Source organism: Carassius auratus, chromosome 50 (genome assembly GCF_003368295.1).
Source record: "Carassius auratus strain Wakin chromosome 50, ASM336829v1, whole genome shotgun sequence".
Lineage (NCBI taxonomy): Eukaryota > Metazoa > Chordata > Actinopteri > Cypriniformes > Cyprinidae > Carassius > Carassius auratus.
This window is the reverse complement of record NC_039292.1, coordinates 2,376,917-2,394,416: the sequence shown is the minus strand read 5'-3', so window position 1 is coordinate 2,394,416 and position 17,500 is coordinate 2,376,917. Positions and strand designations below refer to the sequence as shown.

At 35.3% G+C, this 17,500-nt stretch overlaps 2 protein-coding genes across 9 annotated transcripts in view; one reads left to right on the top strand and one right to left on the bottom strand.

The window, feature by feature from the left end:
- Positions 1-6,086, top strand: part of LOC113066606 (secretory carrier-associated membrane protein 2-like) — an 18,565-nt gene extending 12,479 nt beyond the window's left edge. The window contains exons 5-9 of the mRNA XM_026238534.1: positions 61-189; positions 1,102-1,261; positions 2,466-2,567; positions 4,826-4,943; positions 5,021-6,086. Coding sequence (XP_026094319.1) covers positions 61-189; positions 1,102-1,261; positions 2,466-2,567; positions 4,826-4,943; positions 5,021-5,167 — 656 coding nt within the window. The 3' untranslated portion in view covers positions 5,168-6,086. The remainder of the gene's footprint in view (positions 1-60; positions 190-1,101; positions 1,262-2,465; positions 2,568-4,825; positions 4,944-5,020) is intronic.
- Positions 5,942-17,500, bottom strand: part of LOC113066589 (neogenin-like) — a 1,074,835-nt gene continuing 1,063,276 nt past the window's right edge. For 3 of the 8 annotated variants that reach the window (XM_026238499.1, XM_026238504.1, XM_026238503.1), the window contains exons 18-29: positions 17,144-17,282; positions 16,531-16,638; positions 16,229-16,423; positions 16,116-16,148; positions 13,887-13,946; positions 13,646-13,784; positions 12,542-12,753; positions 12,403-12,468; positions 11,015-11,170; positions 9,882-10,085; positions 9,688-9,800; positions 5,942-8,352 (exon numbers count right to left, since the gene is read on the bottom strand). In XM_026238499.1, the coding sequence (XP_026094284.1) occupies positions 8,278-8,352; positions 9,688-9,800; positions 9,882-10,085; positions 11,015-11,170; positions 12,403-12,468; positions 12,542-12,753; positions 13,646-13,784; positions 13,887-13,946; positions 16,116-16,148; positions 16,229-16,423; positions 16,531-16,638; positions 17,144-17,282 (1,500 nt within the window). In that variant the 3' untranslated portion in view covers positions 5,942-8,277. Of the gene's footprint in view, positions 8,508-9,687; positions 9,801-9,881; positions 10,086-11,014; positions 11,171-12,402; positions 12,469-12,541; positions 12,754-13,645; positions 13,785-13,886; positions 13,947-16,115; positions 16,149-16,228; positions 16,424-16,530; positions 16,639-17,143; positions 17,283-17,500 lie in introns of all 8 variants that reach the window. The other 5 variants (XM_026238502.1, XM_026238506.1, XR_003279195.1 and 2 more) reach the window with 4 other exon arrangements.

The window sequence follows — 17,500 nt, the reverse complement described above, 5'->3', positions numbered from 1 at the left end:
GTTGTTGCTGCTGAGGATTGTGGGATACGGTCTGTCTCACCTCTCACTTGTTCTCCTCAGGCAAACAGAACAACTGGCCTCCTCTTCCCAAGTTCTTTCCCATCCAGCCTTGCTTCTACCAGAACTTCTCCGAGGAGATCCCGCAGGAAAGTCACCGACTCTGCAAGATGATCTACTACCTGTGGATGTGTGCGTCTACAGACTCTTCATTTGACATGTTCCTCCTCTTATTTTCAGTGTCGTCCCAATCAACCTTTCATAACTTGTCCAATCAGTTCATAATTCTCATGTAACACTGATTTTGATCACGAGCCAAGGCAGCTTTTCTCATTTTTTTTTTTTTTTATATATGGAAGTTATACCTATATATTAGTTACCCAGAGTTATTTTTAATCGTTTTTACTACCTCCTTTTAAACATATTCTTCATTTTGAATGTTCCATTTAACTTAAGCTCATAATAATATCATCATCATAATAACTTTTCACCATTCAGTCAATTTTCAATCCTCGTTTTATTTTCGTGTTGAACACAAAACAGTATTATTTGTATACTATTATAGTGTCTATTTTCATCTTAATTATAGTGTTTTTAAATATACAAATATAGTATTAAAACATAGTAGTTTTAAACATAGATTTTTAGTAATTTTTACTGTGCTTTTGTAATTTTTATTTTGTTGTTATTTTATTTTAGTAGTTTTATTATTTGCACTTACATTTTTTCTCATTGTAGTTAGTTGCCAAGGAAATATTTCTATATTTTATAAACTTTTATCAAATCTAAAATTCATATTTTAATTTTAAAGGTGAAAGTTTTTCATTATTATTAATATTTTTTCAGTGTTTTTTTAATTCAGTTACCTAAAACAGTGGGTTTTTATTTTATTTTTTTATATATATATTTTTTTACTATTTTTAGCAGTTAATTAGGTTTAGTTAACAATAACAATATGCATTATATTGAATAATATATATATGGGTCAGTTTTGATTCCAGTCTCTGTCAGATTGAGTTGAACTGTGGCTGATGTTCTTCAGTGTGTGACGTCACGTGTGGCTCCTGTTTGATGTGAGCTTTGTGTGTGTGTGTGTGATTGCAGGGCAGTGTATGACGCTGTCTCTGAACGTCCTGGCCTGTCTGGCTGAGTTCACCACTAATTCAGGTGGAGCTGTGGACTTCGGTCTGTCCATCCTCTGGTTCATCCTGTTCACTCCCTGCTCCTTCCTGTGCTGGTTCAGACCCGTCTATAGAGCCTTCAGGTGAGTCTTCAGATGCTGTTCACCTCACCTTGATGATTCATACAGTCCTGACAGGTTCTTCAGTTTCGAGGATCTGTGTCCCTGGAGCACAAAAGCAGTCTGAAGTCTCTGGGGTATATTGTAGCAATAGCCAAAAATACATTGTATGGGTCACAATTTTGATATGTCTTTTATGCCAAAAATCATTAATACATTTCTTACTGTTAATATATATTAAAAAAACGTTTTCGATTAGTATGCATTGCTAAGAACTTCATGTTTGAGCATAATTTTCTCAATATTTTGATTATTTTTGCTCCCTCAGATTCCATATTTTCAAATAGTTGCATCTCCGACAGATATTGTCCGATCATAATAAACCAGACATCAATGGAGATATGATTTATTCATCTGAGTTTCGAGAAAATGTACACTTAAGACTGGTTTTGTTGTCCAGGGTCACCTATTTGTATACTATTGTTATTTATTAATATTTAGAATTAGCTTTTTATATTTTCAGTTTTGAAATTGTTAAAAACCATTATTATGAGACCCTCTGGAATATTTGTACACTATTATAGTGTTTATTATTATTTTTAATTAGCTTTTAGTTTTATATTCACAGTGATCATTTTCATTTTAGTTTGCTTTTTAGTCGTTTTGTCATTTTTATTAATTATTTTCTTAATTTATTTCAATTTTATTAAACTTAATTTCATTTTCAGTTCTAACATCTTTAATTTTGAGAATAGTATTATGATATTTGTATACTATTATAGTGTTTATTAATATAGTAATATTAGTAATTTTATATATTTTGTCAGTTTTATTAGTTTTTACTTTTTTTTTTCCTTTTGCATTAATTTATTAAAACATCTTTAGGCCCATCCAAAATAATTTTTAAATAGCTTTTTTTTTTTCTTTTTTTTTTTTGAAATAATAAATAATATTGTTTTACATTTTAAATAAATTCTGCTCAAATCAATATTTAATGTGCACGTAAAAAACAATGTGAAAAGAACCTGTGTCTATTAAACAAATATAGAATATTTGATTTAAAACGGTTAGAATTTAAGTTTTAGTAATTTTAGTATTTAAACAAACTTTATCGGATTTATTTTCAGCTATAGGCAACATTTCAGATTTTCTGAATGTTTAAGTTCTTTGTTTTATTGTCAACATGATTCTCTTTTCAATAACTAATTTATTGATTTCTTTTTTTCAGGTCTGACAGCTCCTTCAATTATTTCTTCTTCTTCTTCGTGTTCTTGGCTCAGATCGCCGTGTCTGTGATTCAGAGCGTGGGCATTCCTAACTGGGGAAACAGGTAGAGTATAAATCAGTGCTGAGATCGCTCTATACAGCTCTGTACTTCATTCTGGATTACAGTAGTGCATCAGTTTAGCCAATAGTAGGAGTTAGGGAGTAATATCTGACCTAAACTATGTTGACTAAGCGTCTCTGAGCTGGACGTTTGTGTTTCTTCTGTGTGACAGATGACTTTGTGACGCTTGGCTCTCTCTTCTGTCTCTTTGACTAGTGTCTGTTCCTGCACTAATGGTTTTCTGCTGCTGGACTTCCTTTAAAACTCTTGCTTCCTGTCTGAAGTACGTCCTCTTGTTCTGTATGAGAATATTGTTATGAGACACTCTGGAATTCTTGGACTGATTCAGATCGGCGAGTTTAGAAAAAAAGTAATTTTTATATATGCATTTACTCTTACATTTTTTAGAATAAATAGTTTTAAAGTGTGTATATAACTATATATATTTTTTTTTTTACAGAATATATTTTCGTATATGCTATATTTTTTATATATTTATTTAAAATGTGTTTTATGTTTTAGATTTTTTTTTTTATTATTTGTTTTGAATTTTCTTCTAAATTATTGTTTAATATCGTGTGTGTGCGTGTGTGTTAATGCATATACAAATCAAATACTCGACAGGACTAGGTGTTTCAATCACTAACAATTCAGCACAGTACTAGCCTTGACTACTTTGGAGAAATCTTAGCTGGATTGACTTGTTGCTGAGGGAAAAAACAAAAGAAAATCTTCTGAATGTTTTTTTTTTGGGGGGGATTTTGTCCAGCGGGCGATTGGCATGCCAAAATGCAAAGGCAAAGGTGTTTCTTTTCCTTCTTTAATTGGCATGTTCCAAGCATCCTGAAAAACTACCTATCCCTGCTTTTTGCACTCAGGTGTCTTTCTTTCCTTCCACATTTAGGAGTTTTTCTCCTTGGGAATCAGGATCCCTCTGGTATAACTTGCTTTTCCATGCCACATTCATTCATTTCCAAAGATGTTTCTGGACCCCATGACTGTTCTTATAAAGCCTATACTGATCTTTCCCACTTTACTGTGCTCTCCACTTCTCTTCATGATGGTGGTTGGATTGGTCTTCTGTTTTTAGAATGCAGTTTCATGCATGAGACACTATAAGAGACCGCAACAGTTAAACATGTTTACATAGAAAAAAACTGTGGAAAAGCAGCGTAATCTAATAAAATCTTGTAAAGTACTACTACTCTATCTGATATTTCATGTTTTCATCATGGTGATAGGCTGAAAGCTGCTGTTCACTGTTTTTACAGAACATTTATAGTTAATAATAGTCTACCGGTGTTATACCTTCAGTCATTTTGAATTTAAATTACCTTGACTATTGAGATTAAAACATTTTTCCATTTTCCTTGTACTTTTATTTGTAAGACCGGTTTCTAAAGGTGTTGTTGTAGTCCATGCGTCTTTTTTGCAAAGTGGTTTGTTTAAAATTTACATCGTGTTGACAGCTTAATGTGTGGTGAACTTAAAATAGAAATTTAGAACTAGAGGGTTAATGTTTCTGATGAACAAATTTTGTAATTTGTGTTTATGGTATCAAATCAAAAGTCACGTGATCATATCAAATGCAAGAAATTTCAGATGTCCTTTAGTAAATTGTAGATGGACTTAAAAAATGGGAAAACTAATTGTTTTACTAATATTTGCTGTTGCTAGGTAATAATTTGTTAAAATATGAAAATGTTTTATTGTGACAAAACTATGAAAATGAATAAATCATAAGACATTAAGACCCCTTATTTGGATGATTTAAAAATAACTTCCATGAACAAATTGTTTATCTAACTTGATTTATGTGAAACTGATGAAAAAATAATGTAAAGTCAACACTTTTTTTAGACTTTAGTCCCATATTATTTTTTTTAATTATTTTTTTATTTTTTATTCTTTGTTTCTAGCCAGCGGTGTCCCACAAGGCTTTGTATTCAGACCGTTTTGATTCAGCCATAACTTTCTAATGTATTTATTTTTATCAATCAATGAGCGGAGTACAAAATCAGTTTTGATCATTTGTAGAAAGTAGCTACACTGTAAAATAATTTACAATTAATAATCATCACATTTTTTTCTTCAACAACCGAAAACCACAAGTTAAAAAAAAGTTACTTGAATCATATCGTAGTTAAATTTCCAAGACGACTAGTTAAAACCACTAACCACTTCCTTCGGCAGCCATATATTAATTTTGTTGTTGTTCATCTTTGAGAATTTTGGTTAATTAATGTTGATTCTGATTGCAGTGGCTGGATTACTGCCATTGCAGCGATTGGCTATAACAAAGCGGTGGGCATCATCATGATGCTGGTGGCGTCTTTCTTCACACTCACTGCCGCACTGTCCGTCATTTTACTGAAAATGGTAAGTAGCTCATGATTTCTGGGTGAAAACCTCTGGTTCTTTTGGATTCTTGGGTCATTGGTGTGATTCTTCTCCAGGTTCATTCCCACTACCGTCGCACTGGTGCCAGTTTCCAGAAAGCACAGCAGGAATTCTCCCAAGGCGTCCTCACGAATCCCACCTTCCAGACCGCAGCCGCCAGTGCAGCCACCACGGCCGCCCAAAGCTCTCTGCCGAGGACCTAGAACCAGGAAGCACCACGACATCCCACATCTCTTCCCTCACTGTCCCAGCGGTCCACACAGAACCCAAAGCCCCCAAAACGCTGCCCTACTTCTCCTGCTTTGGTTCTGGATCTCGATTTGGTTCTGCTTTGGACTACAGAGGCACTACTTTTGTTTTTATTCTTTTGTTTTGAAGCAGAAGGTATGAAATTTTACATTTTCAACCGCGTGTTTGTATATTTGTATGTATGCAAAAACGGTGTCCTATATCCTGATTTTGGTTATGCTGTATATAACATCATTTAAAGTTTCCCCATAATCCATAAGAGTACAGAAGTCTCTTAAATTAAAATAAAGTTGTCATGAAGGAAATCAAAACCTTCTGATTAGATGTTAATCTCATTCGAGTTTAGGTGTTATTATTCAGCTTAACATTTATTAAAGGTTAGAGTTTTAAATAAAAGCTTTATTTCATATTTCAATATCATTAGATTTTCGGAAAATATTTCACAGTGCATATTAGTGCCAAAACAATATGTGCCTAGAATTTCATGTTTGCATTTTTAGAATCTTGACAACCTCGGAATCTTGACAGACTCAGAGAACATTCCTGTTATGGTCTTGATTGTAAGACTGAAGGTGGAATGTAGCTTTTTGCACTGGGTTTGTGTTTTTTTTAAACGTAGAGTGTTGTTTTTTTCCTCCCAATGTGTACAAGCTTATTTCAGGCTACTGATTGTAAACAGTCAAATCAAAGTAGTTTTATTAGTACTCAGAATTAAATTTACATGGTTGTTTTTTTTTTTTGCCTCAGAAAGTCCTAACTTTTGAAACAAATGTATAAACTGGTTTGCAATAAAATGTGCAACATAAAATGAGTGGAAAAAAAGGAGTTACATAATTTTGCATACGTTTGGGCAAATAAAATGTTTCTGGTGAACGAATTTTGTAATTTGTGTTTATGGTATCAAAGCAAAAGTCACGTGACCATAAGTACATTTTAGATGGACTTAAAAATGGGAAAACTAATTGTGTTTAGTTTGCTAATATTTGCTATTGCTAGCTAATAATTTGTTAAAATATTAAAATGTAGTGTTATACAACTATGAAAATGAATCATAACACATTAAGACCCCTTATTTGGATCATTTAAAAATAACTTCCATGAACAAATTATGTTTATCTAACTTGATTTATGTGAAACTAAAGAAAAGAATTATGTAAATTCAACATTTTTTTTAGACTTTAGTCCCATATTTTTTGTTTCTAGCCAACGGTGTTCCACAAGGCTTTGTATTCAGACCGTTTTGATTCAGCCATAACTTTCTAATTTACTTATTTTTGTCCATCTTTTATCCATCAATGATCTTCTAGATGTCTGAAATGAGCATTGTACAAAATCAGCTTTGATCATTTGTGGAAAATTAGCAACATTGTAAAATAATTTACAATAAATAATCATCCCAGTTTTTCTTCAACAACCACTGAACCGAAAACCACAAGTATCTGAAATATAAGCAATGTTTTCCAGCAAAAACCAAATGCAAAATGGTCAAATATAATAATGCAACAAAATAAACAACAGTTAAATGTCTTTGAAACCAGTTGTTTACTTGTGACATCATTACAGAAAATAGGTTCATATTTCACAAGTCATCAGCGTTCATTTAAAATCCAAAATATAAAAAGTGCAAATGCCAGTTGATGGTACACCATATATCATAATTCGGTGTCTTTTTTCCCTTTTTTTTAATCTTCCCCCGTTATTGTAAACACAAACAACTGTATTCATAAGCTTACCTTGTTACAGCCACATTGACATTCATGACTCGAAAAACTGTACACGAGCAAGGCAGAGTTTGTCGCTGATATTTTCTTTCGCTCATTCTTTGGGAGAAGGGATTGGCTAAACAGCACGGTGAAAACACAACGCAGACAATTTAACTCTTCATAACTTACATGGAAAATGTTTACAAAGCAACGTGTCATCTTCATATAAAAACCAACAGGAAGATGAATATATATATATATATATATATATAAAACATTTCCTTTTTTGAGAGTGTACAAAGTACTCACATAAGCAAAGATTTGCAGTTTGTCATATATATATATATCTATATAGCTCTCAAAGTACAAAAATCTGAGAGTCACCTGGCATTAAACTCCTTCATGATGAATCTCTAGGGCCCCAAAAACAGGCATCAGGGTCCCGAGGAAGAGGAACGTACATCTCCGTTCTCACAAAGTCTCACGTTTGAGGAGTTTCTGAAGCACCGAACATCATCGTCACTCGATTCAGTCTGAATTAAGATGGCCATAAAGCAAGATCTGCAAGAAGTCGGCATGTCCATGTTGGAAAATGCATATTTGGACTTTAATGCTACCAGCGTGTGAGGATGACAAATCTTCATTTCCCTCCAGAGATTAAACATTTAAACGTAAGAAACTGAAAAAGAAAATCCATGAAACGTTCATGAGAATTCATGAGCAAACAAACACAATTGTTCATTAATTATTTGTAAATTGTTCAATATTTGCTCTTATGTAAATCTTCGACATTCAATGCAACGACTAAAGTGATGTTACAGACACTGAGAAAATGTCCATTTGACAACTTACGCAAAGATGGTTTTGTGAATTTATGTGAGAATGGTTTCATATTCATGATCCATGTACAAATTTTGGTTTAAATGGTTCATTATGTAAATTTTTGCATTGATGTGAATGCGACAAGTTTACATACGAATGGTTTTATGCATAATTTACACTAAATTATGTTGCTTGCATTTCATGAATGGAGCCCAAAGTTTGAGCATGCAAGGTTTTGTCCTTTAAAAAGACCTTGCAGACAATGAAAACATATGTATACAGGGGAAAAATGTGGAATATACAAAAACAATCCTCCAAAAAAAAAAAATGTAAAAGGATTTCTGTGCAGAACGGTTCATCCAAGTTGAACAATGGCATTGAGTTTTGATCGTTTTACAGATTTCTCTTCCATGCAGGATGCAGAAGATGAATCCGTGATCTGTTTTCAGTCATTCTCAAGGCTGATCTGAGATCAGCGTTCATTCAAATGTCCCGGTCGTTCCTGAGGACACGGTTCAGCCGTGAGTGATTGCAGCGGTTCAGTCCGTGGTGATGGCGTTCAGGTCCTTCATCAGACCCTCCAGGTGGGCCATCTCCTCCGAGAGTTCATCCGTCTGAGAGAGAGAGAGCCATGCCACAGGAGCCGTGTTAGAGTCAGGATTGAGCGATGCAAGACAACGGAGGAGAAAAGAGCCAAAAAGCAAAAGCAGAAAGAGGAAGAGTGACAGGAACAAGAGTGAGGGGATAAAGCAAGACACTACAGCGCAACCTACAACAAAACAAACAAAACACATGCATTTAAGAAGCGCAGCACAAAGTTATTCGTTATACAAAATTAGACGGAAAGACAAAACCATTCAAATTAAGACAACCAGTGAGTAAAAAGAAAATAAATAAGAGGAAGAAAATTTTTAAATTAAACATAAAAATTAATGCAATTTCATATAATAATTCACACTTCTTTCGAAAAATTAAAAAAGATAAAAAAAATATTTTCTTTATAAAGTAGCAATTTTACTACATGTTATATGAATGTTTTAAAACAAAAAAAATTGTTAATGAAAATTGACAAAATGTGCATATATATATATATATATATATATATATATATATTTATTTATTTATTTATTAAAACATTCAAAAAAAATTATCGAGAACTGAGAACTTTCACTAACCACGAATAAATGTTGTTTTCTCAAAAAACACAAACATACATTTATGTTGCTTACATATTACTGTAGCCCAGTTTGTGCTGAATCTGAATTATTAGCCATTATTAATATGTAATTAAGATACTGAAAAAGCACAAATGTCAGGGCATGTCCAAACTTCTCCAGGGCCAAAAAGAACCTCAGACCCCAGAGGGTTAAAGACTGTTTATTAATAGTCTCTTCATTAAGTATTAAATTAATAAACTGCTTATTTGTCATATATGTAAATATCATAATGTAAAAAAACCTTGCTGGTTCTAGAAATAGCCTTCATTTTCTTTCAGCTAAATCTCTTTTTACTTTTCTTAGAACTAAAACTATATAAAAATTTGATCAAATGAAAGTATTTAGGAGAAAAACAAACTAAATTGACATTAGAAACTTGAGTGTTTAACCTGAAGCACTAAAATTATGGGATGTTTTAGAGAAAAAAAATACTATAATCTATAGAGGTAAAACTGAAATAAATAAATCGAATTAGTTATACATATTAAAACCCAAAACTAAAAAAAAAAAAAAAAAAATACAAAAGCACATAGAATTACTAAAAATTAACCTGAAATTAAGAAAAACGAAAATACAATATTAACAGCCGATTCAAATTATGAATAGAAACTGTAAGAGTGTATAAACAACACTAAAGTGGTGACGTGTTTGATAACGAAGTCTTTTCTGAAACAGTGTGCCATCGAGGTCACCTCTGTATAACAGGAAGTGATGCGTGTCTCCAGCACTCACCGAGTCCAGCATCATGCTGCTTTCTGATTGGTCAGGAGCACTGGGGACTGTTACTGCCATCGGAGCTCGAGCTCGAATTAATGTCCCGACAGACGCTGTCTTCACACCAGGCCCTGAAACACAGAGAAACCTGCTGTGAGCTCCACAACCAACCACGCTCATGTAATTTAGGACTGAATAACCAGGAAGCAGACCCAGAGGGGTGCTGGGTAACGCGGTCTCGTAGGGGGGCGGGGTATGGGCGGAAACAGTGATGGTTGGCACGGCGAAGCTCTTGAGTGGGTGTGTGCTCGGCTCTTCTCCGATCAGAGTCTCTGTCTTCTGTAGATCAGCTGTAGTGTGGGGCTGACCGGGGGCCACCGGAGCTTCAGGTGCAGGGGCCTGATTCCTCACACATTCTACACACATACACACAATTGTATTTTTATTTGAACAAAATAAGTGAAATCACACAAAATGCATGTTATTTTTAATTTAGTTCTGTCCTGAGTAAGATATTGTGCATAAAAGATGTGTACATTCAGTCCACAAGACAAAAAATGGCTGAAATTATATAATATAGATATAAAATATCTCCATTCTTAATACTGTGTGTGGTTCCTCGGATGATCCTCGACTGTCTTTCTGTTTTGTGATGGTTGTGCATGAGTCTCTTGTTTGTTCTGAACAGTTAAACTGAGCAGCATTCTTTTTTTGTCAAATAAATTTTATTCGATTATCAGAAAAACCTTACAATAATCACATGATCCTGGATTAATTTTCTTATATGCACAAAAAAAACAAAAAAAAAACAAAAAACAAAAAACTGAGCAGCATTCTTCAGAAAACTCCTCCAGCTCCTGCAGATTCTTCAGTTTTCCAGCATCTTTACATATTTGCACCCTTTCCAGCAGTGACTTTATGATTTTGAATGAAACTTTTGAATGGGGATATTTTAATAATTTGAGCCATTTTTTGTCTTGTGGACTAAATGTAAACATCTTATGTACAATATCTTACTCAGGACAGTACTAAATAAAAAACAACATGCATTTAGTATGATCTTATTTTTAAAATTTTATTTTTTTTAAATACATTTATTATTTGAAAAATAATAAAAATGTATTTTTAGATAAAGTTGTATATATGTATTTTACACAAATATTGTGTTGTACATATATTTTATAGAAATATATTTTTTATTAAAACATTGAACAATATTTTTTTTACTTGATGTTTATTTAATTAATTAATCGTTTATAATAATGTACTACGGAGTCGTGTGAAGTAGCCAGCAGAAGCATGAAGATGGCACACAGCTGCATCATGTGATCTCTGGAGCTCTCACCTGCAGACGGAGGAGTGTGTGAGGAAGAGCTCGGGGAGGCAGGTGCTCTCAGGCTGATCTGGTGATGAAGGTAGCCACGCGGCGCCAGGTGATAGTGATGATGATGATGGTGATGAAGATGATCGAGGGAATGGATGGGGTGAGCGTCAATCACAGCTGAGAGACACACACACAGTGAGCTTACCACGACAGCAGCACAACACAACCCTTCCAAACCTCAGGGAGCTGACTCGCTGTAGTCTGCCTACATAGACGGCATCCCTACATAGGCGGCATCCCTACATAGGCGGCATCCCTACATAGACGGCATCCCTACATAGACGGCATCCCTACATAGGCGCATTGACGGCATCCCTACATAGGCCGCATCCCTACATAGACGGCATCCGTACGTAGGCGGCATCCGTACGTAGGCGCATTGACGGCATCCCTACATAGGAAGCAATCCTACATAGGCGGCATCCCTACGTAGGCGGCATCCCTACGTAGGCGCATTGACAGCATCCCTACATAGGAAGCAATCCTACATAGGCGGCATCCCTACGTAGGCGGCATCCGTAAGTAGGCGGCATCCCTACGTAGGCAGCATCCCTACATAGACGGCATCCCTACAGAGGCGGCATCCCTACAGAGGCGGCATCCCTACAGAGGCGGCATCCCTACAGAGGCGGCATCCCTACATAGGCGGCATTCTAAATGAAATGCAACCTTTGAGTGATTTGGAACGTCTACATTGGCAGCGACTGTGTGCATCACATAAATAAAAGTAGTTGTAGATTAGTTAAAATTTACAGTAAAAAAAAAATTATGAATAAAAAAAGTTACAAATATTTATTCAATTGAAAAAAAATTTACCTTTACATTTTTTATATATTTTATTAATTTGTAATTTTATTTGCGGAATTTATTTAGGTAATATATATAAGTACATATAAATAAGTATATAAAAATATAAATAAAAAAACAATAGTCAAGTGTTAGTATTCTATATTCTATGAAACATAATAAACAAAAAGCACATGCAAATATTTCATAAAATTAGACTGAACTGTTAGATTGAATGAATTAGACATTCATCTTAATTTCTCTAAAATCGTCCCCCATCACTAATATAGCTTTTGGAGTGCAATGCATTATGGGGGTGCTTTCACTAGGAAGGATATATGCAATACGCAAATACATGCGATCTTAAAAGACAATGTGACATGCGGCCTGTATTGTGCACACATCTCAATGATCTTAAAAGCTGTTTAAGACAGACGCTCACTAGGTTTGGATGTAGTTTGTTCCTGTGACTCAAGACGAATGCAGCTGGGCTTCACTCAGCACAACATGAGAAGCACAGGACAGGCTGAGATGCAGGACACGATCACTGCTTGTGAACTTACGCTGAGAGTGGGACGGCATCATCATCTTGGGTCTCACTCCCCTCCGACTGTCCTCCGTCTCTTGACCTGCGCACACAGAAGTGCATCATGAAGCAGACTGGCTCCTGGACGCCGGGTGAGGTGAAGCTGAGGCTCTCACCCCGTCTCTGATGGGACGGCTCCTGGGCGGTCCGTGGGATGGGGGTCTCTGTCAGGACGGGGTTGGGCTCGGGGGATTTGTCCATGGGTTTGAGCTCCAGACGCTCGTGATGGATCCACAGATCAGGAGGACTCAGCTCTTTAGATGAACTCTTGTACTTGTGTGAACCAGCGCTGGACTTACAGGCCGCTCGCTTCCTGAGAACAAACACACTTCAATATCTTTTATTATTTTTATTACCTGAATATTAAATATTTTGTTTTATATTTGACCATTTTTCAATATACACTTCAAGAAGCTGTGGTTTACAGTGAATTTATAACAGTTAAGGGGCTTTGTTTTAAGTTCACTGTAAACCACAGCTTCACGGAGCTTATTGCTTTCATAAAACAGTTATTCCATAAAGGTAGTAAGGTGTCACAGAATAAAAAGAGTAAATAAAGTGTAATGATATTAATAAAAACAGTATTCTTCCAGCAAACAATGTAGTTCCTCAGAAACAGCTGTGGTTGCAACAAAGTGGTTACCGAGCAACACAGAAGTAAACAAAGGTGTGTGTTACTTTGTAGCGGAATTTAGAACACGGCTCAGCCAATCAGAATCAAGGAGCGGAACTCTACGCTTTATAGATGCATTATATAAATGTAACACTATACTATATATGTGATACACTATGAAAATTTCAGTTTATGACACTTTAGAATAATTTTTTGGAATATCAAACATATTTCATATATTAAATATACACTATCATCAATACATTTTTAAACTTCTAAAATGAACATTTACAATTATTGTCATATGCATTTAAATATTAACATCACATTAAAGCCCCACATTCTCATTTCATTTAAATAGGCAGTAATTTTATATTTTAATAAGATTGATTCTTTGTGACAGAATAACAACAATCGAGATGAACTGAAGCCAGATCCTGCAGAATTACTGAGATCTTCTTCTGTACTTGTAATTCTTCATTCATGCTGTGGTGCATTACACTGATTTTACCACAGTTAACAGGTTTCTAGGCAATGTGGAAATCCTAACACTTATTTAAATGAGCTATTATTGTTTAAATAGAGATGTGTAATTAAAAGAACACACTTCTTCTGGAGGGAGTTGGAGCGGCGTGTGCACAGGACGGCTCCCACGATCACAGCGATGATAGTGAACACACCAACAGACACAATCACCACCATCACCAGAACATGCTTCTCCTGGCTGCCGCGGATGCCTGCTTTATCTGACACACACACACACACACACACACACACACAGAGTTACTCCACCACAGGTCCTCGTCACATCACACGGCTGTCTTTAGAGAGCGCTTCTCTCGGTTTACCCATGTTTGATCCGATCCCGTGCTCCGGGGGGGTCGGGGGACCGGGTTTGACTTGCAGCCCTACAGACAACAGAGAAATTATACATTTATTTGAAATTATATATATGCATTTTATAGATTCTATATATTTAACTTATTCAAAAAATATATAATAGATTTTTATTTCATATATTAAGCAAAATGATGTTGTATATAAATTATTTATACAATTAAAATAATTAAAATATTAAAATATTTTATTTTAAATATAGTATAAATATTTAACATTTTAAAATGTGTATATATATATAATTATTTAGACTTTTTATTTAATGATAAACATTTATAAATGTATAAAACTAAATTAAGTGTATACTTACACACACACACACACACACACACACATATATATTTAACTTGAAATTTAAATAAATCTAATTTAATTAAAACTTTATTTAAATGTTTTTATTTTTTAATGTCTGGAAATTTTTTAACAGTATTAAACTTCTAAATATCTACTTCTAAATACATTTATTAAATATCAAATAACATGCATGCATGAATAATAAGTATAATAATATAACAGTAACACTTTGCAACGAGGTTAATTTAGGGATGCACCGAAATGAAAATTCTTGGCCGAAACCGAAAAAGAGAAAACCAAGGCCGAAAACCGAAACCGAAACACCGAAATAAATTATGCCAATTATTAGTACCATTGCATTTATTGCTATGACCGTGTACTAACTTTACTAAAATTAAGATATTGCAATTGCATAAATTAATATTAAAGTTTCAAAGATAATTACAATTACATAACTTATTAAAAAAAAACATAAAAATACATAATTACAAATTATGTAAATATTTATTAAGCACATTGCAACAATGCACAGTATAAAATAAAATTCAAACTAAAAATGTATCCCACTCATGTGTATATTTAATAATAATGTACAGGCCTACTGGCTGCAGAAAGGTTTTAAAATGAACAGTTCTCTCATAAAAACAAAGTGCATTTAGGTGAAGTGCATTTGAAATTTTTCTATGTAGGACTAGAAAGTGCATTACTTCTCCAGTATAGGCAAGAGGGTTGTCACTTCTGGGGATGGGGACTTCAGACAGATAACCATCTAGCTGTTGAGCAGTTGAGCTTGTCATCTGCCTGACATTTGAGAAATATTTGAGAGTGTGTATTTAAATAGGGCCAGGGCATAAATAAACATTTTTATCAAATTAAAGCAGAAATCTAGCAGAAAATCTAGCAGAAATATGGCTACAATCTGATATTATGTATGTATATATGTTTGTGTTTGTGTGTGTGTGTGTGTGTGTGTGTGTGTGTGTGTATGTGTATATATATATATATATATATAGTAGCCTAAGAACAAAATAGCCAACGTATTATTATTATTTGAGGCACTTTCTTGCAGAATTCCACTGAACATATCAGACAACGATGGTGCATGCCCCTCATCTGGTGCAGAGACCAGTCTTTTCTGCGCTCTGATCTGTCTCCTGCGCTTGGCGCTTCTCCGTCTCCACGCGGTTTCTCCGCATCCAGCGCGGCCTGGATCATTTCTCGTGCGCGCTGCCTTATTTCCGCATCCAAGTAACGTTAATGGTCTGTATAACGCGGGTCAAGCACATTCGCGATGAAGTGCAGAGGATCCGAAAAGATCTCAGTGAGACGTGTGCTCACAGACTTTATAAGACTGTACTTTTCTTTGTTTTTACTTCGTGATCCGTCTTAAACTCTTTGTTAGGAGACGCTTTAGTGCTGCGAATAAAGGAATACGTAGAGAGAGAATGTTCTCACTGGTGTTAAGTGAATGTCGCGTGGAGCTCGTGGTCTGCGCTATGCAGGTGCACGTGCAGGTCGCGGTTTCTGTTTGCGTCATCACAACATTTCGGCCGTGTTGTTTCGGTGATAAAAGTCTATCGGCCGAAAACCGAAAAGGCCATTTTCGGCTGAGAATTTTCGGTGGCCGAAATTTCGGTGCATCCCTAGGTTAATTAGTTAACTAGTTTATTAAGCTTGAACAATAATACTTCCACATCATTTACTAATTTTAGTTAATGTGCATTTCAAGATTTACTAATGCATTATTAAAATCAAATGTGCTCGGTAACATTATTCAATGCACTTTGAATCAATACGTATAATAAAAAGACATAATAAGTTATAATTATTAATGCATTGTTGTGTGACAGTTCAAACTCCTTCTGCACTGAAAGATGTTTAATTACCTTGATCACTGGACATCTCATCTGATGGTTCTGCTGGAGACAAACACAAACAGACCGATGCATGATTATAAGCTGAGCTCTAACAGACGAGTCTAAGCGAGGGTCCGCTTTACCTTTAGGGCTGTGGAACTGCACCGCGTCTGACATGGGTCCCATGCCTCTGGAGTTTCTGGCCTGGATCTTGTAGAAGTACGTGGTGTCCAGCGTCAGCCCCTGGATCTGATGGGTCAGTCTGTTCCCCAGCACGGGCTCCACCACCCAGTCATGGACCTCAGCGTTCACATCAGTGCTGTAGTAGATGATGTACCCTGAGAGACGGAGAGCAAACGTCTGCTTCTCTGTTTGGATGCATGGCTGATGAAGTACCTCCTGTGATGATGTGATCAGGTAAATGTCATGCATGTTTTGGGTGCACCTGTGATTTTGCCGTTGGCTTCAGTCGGAGGCTGCCAGCTGATGTTGATGATTCGTGGACTTCCCTCTTTACTGATCACGGTCACATCTTTTGGAGCAGAGCTGGGAACTACAAACCACACCAGACCCTGACAATACAACTAAATAAAGCTTCGCCACAGCAGTTACTCCCCAAATCATGTTCAAATGCAAAGAAGATTGTTTTTTCTGATGCTTTATTATTATTTGCATTCATTTTATTCACCCCTTTTTATGTTTTTTTTTCTTCTTGCTTGTGTGTGTGCATATTTACTTGTATGTATGTTTATATTCTCATAGAAAATTAAAGATCTTCAAGAAAAAAACTTAAATTAATGGATGTAATCCAATGGATTTGTTGAATCTGATTTGTATAGAAAAAAAAAACAATGAAAAAACTTTGAGAACAAAATGCAAATAACACAATTATTAAATATGCACTCATCTTGCATGCATCGTGAAACTAAACATCTGTGTTTTATGTACTTTATGCATTCATTTTTATTACAAACCCCAAAAATATTGTGCACAGGTTGAGAGAACCCATTTTTTGTGTATGTGTGCATGTGAACGTGTGTGTGTGTGTGTGCTCATACTGGACTCAAAGGTGGTCCCGTGGGCCGTCATACTCCACGTACTGCTCCTGCGGCTCTTGGTGACCATAACGGAGAACTCATAAAGCGTGTTGGGTTTCAGAGCCGTAACCGTATGGAACAGGGTCGTGGTGTTCGCCATCTGACCAAACCAGCAGACACACACACACACACACACACACACACACACACATTAATAAAGTTCATCACTGCATACTGGAACACATTACATGCAGTACACACACATTCTGAGTCAGTGAACACTAGAGGGCGCTCTACGAAAAGGAAATTAAAAACACTGTTCAGAACCAGTGCTGTTTTTATTTGTATTTTCATATCTTCAGTTTATGACCGATATGA